The 2,354-nt window shown below is 51.3% G+C and overlaps 1 protein-coding gene across 1 annotated transcript; it reads left to right on the top strand.

Moving 5' to 3' along the window:
* Positions 1-991: 991 nt before the first annotated feature.
* PHALS_12882 (gag-pol polyprotein) lies at positions 992-1,777 on the top strand (the record flags this gene model as incomplete). The annotated part of the gene is made up of 1 exon (XM_024728521.1): positions 992-1,777. One exon carries the CDS (start codon positions 992-994, stop codon positions 1,775-1,777), a length of 786 nt encoding a protein of 261 aa, XP_024578990.1.
* Positions 1,778-2,354: the final 577 nt, after the last annotated feature.

Below are 2,354 nucleotides of genomic sequence, written 5' to 3'. Positions count from 1 at the left end.
GGCCGATCACCCCATCGTCTGTGTCAGGCTCTCGCTACTTCGTCACGTTCACTGTGATATCGGCGCGTTTCTCGATGGTTTATCCGATGCGTGCCAAGTCCGAAGTCCTACAGCACTTCATCAGCTTTCGGACCTACACCGAGGCATCGTCAGACACATGTGTTAAAATTTTACAAAGTGACAACGGCGGCGAGTATACCAGCAAAGATTTGCAAACATACTGTGAGAAAACTGAAGTAGTACAGCAGCTCACGGTTCCTTACAACCCAGAGCAAAATGGAATGGGTGAGCGCATCAACCGCACTTTAGTCGAGATGGTGCGCTGCATGCTAAAGTAAAGTGGACTTGGAAAGCAATACTGGGCGGAAGCTGTGGTGACTGCTGTAGATGTTCGCAATACTATCCCATCAGCTGGTCAGATCAAGTCCCCCTATGAACAGCTGTACAAGCGACGGCCTCAGTACGAGCGGATGCAATTTTTTGGATGTGTAGCCTATGCGCACGTGCCCAAGGCGAAGCGCAGCAAGCTTGAAGACACAGTTGTGAGATATGTTTTCTGGGATATCCTCGAAATCAGAAAGGATATCGGCTGCTAAGTCCGGCAACAGGAAATATTATCATTTCTCGGTCGGTAACATTTGAGGAGACAGCCGGGATTACCAGCTGCGAAAATATTGATGACACGCAACCGTGCGTAACAACAACTGTGCCGCATGTTATCGATGTAGTCCCAGATGCTAAATTATCATCGTGCAGGGCTCGAACCGACAACAACGAAGACCATGGTCAGCATGTGTCTTATCCGGCTGAGCCACATGGCAAATTGAATGCTTTGATGGAACTATCACAAAACAATACAATTGTGCCATGGACGCCACCATTGTCAGTCTTACCGGTCCCAACACAGCTGTGTCAAAACCTGGTCGTGACCGGCAAGATGAAATCAACCTTCGGCCAGTCCGTAAGCGTCGTGAGGTGGTGCGCTACCAGGATGTATTCCAGCAACCGTTTCAACTGGACGACTACGAAGCTATACTCGCCGCACTATCTTGTCTGGTTGCTGAAACAGCTGACGAGAGTGTCACAATTTACAGAGAAATTCTACGCTCACCGAATTGCAGACAGTGGCAGCAAGCGATGGAAGCAGAGATCTCTGCGAAGCCATAGGACATGGCGGCTAGTGCAGCTACCGGCTGGCAAGAAACCTATTGGACGCCACTGGTTGTTCAAGATAAAACGTAACGCGGACGAGACTGTTAATCGCTACAAGGCCTGGTTGGTTGCACAAGGTTTCGCGCAACGGCCAGGTGTGGACTACCACGAGACCTTTGTACCTGTCGCACGCCTAGGCACGATCCGATGCAAGCTTGCAGTGGCGGCGCAGATAGATTACGAAATACAGCAGTTTGATGTGGACACCGCGTTTCTCTACGGCCGCATGGCTGAAGAAGTATACATGGGTCAGACATTTGGCTATGAAGACGTGTCTAAACCAGGTATGCTACGTTTGCTGCCGCACGCGTTATACGGTACCGAACAGGCCGCGCGGGCATGGTATGAGGCATCATGTAGTCATTTTATCAAGCGAGGGTTCGAGTCTCTTAAGGCTGATCCATGCGTTTTCTTTAAGACTGCATCACGTGTTGAAATTTGCGCCGTGGTTGACTATGCGGACAATTTGATTGATATTGTCCTGAAACTAGACGACATCACATTGGTGCGCGACGAACTCAAGGAACAGTTTGGCATCAAGGAGTTTGGTGAGTTGCGCTGTTGATTGGGTATTGAAGTGCGACGCGACCATGCCTCACGCACATTAGAGCTAGACCAACGCGGTTATAGTTGGCCGGATGAAAGCCAACCGCGATCCCAGCCGACCCAAAAACACCCCTCACCGCAAAGTCCGACGCCCCCATGACCCAGCACACATATCGAGAACTGATGGGTTCTTTGATGTACGCTGCAATATGTACACGTCCAGACGTTGCGCACGCGGAGGGGGAGGTGGCCAAGTTTTGCGAGACGCCGAACAAGTCTCACCGGTTGGCCGCACGCCGCGTGCTTAAGAACCGCGTCTCAACGCAAGACGCAGCGATTTATTATAGCGGCGGAGAAAGTGCACTCGTCGGTCACGCGGATGCCAGCTGGTCATTGGACCTTGATACTCGCCGATTCGTAAACGGATTCGTCATGTTGCTACACAGTGGCGCTGTGACGTGGAAATCCAAGAGGCAAAAGACCGTCGCCGCTACTTCTACCGAGACCGAGTATGTTGCGCTGCATTCCGTGTCTTAAGAAGTGGTGTGGCTGCGTCGACTCCGGAAGGAGATAGGACAAGCGCCAAAAGATGCGAT

The sequence above is a fragment of the Plasmopara halstedii genome (assembly GCF_900000015.1).
Source record: "Plasmopara halstedii genome assembly, contig: Scaffold_650, whole genome shotgun sequence".
Lineage (NCBI taxonomy): Eukaryota > Oomycota > Peronosporomycetes > Peronosporales > Peronosporaceae > Plasmopara > Plasmopara halstedii.
The sequence above is the reverse complement of the archived record's forward strand: the minus strand, read 5'-3'. Positions and strand labels throughout refer to the sequence as shown.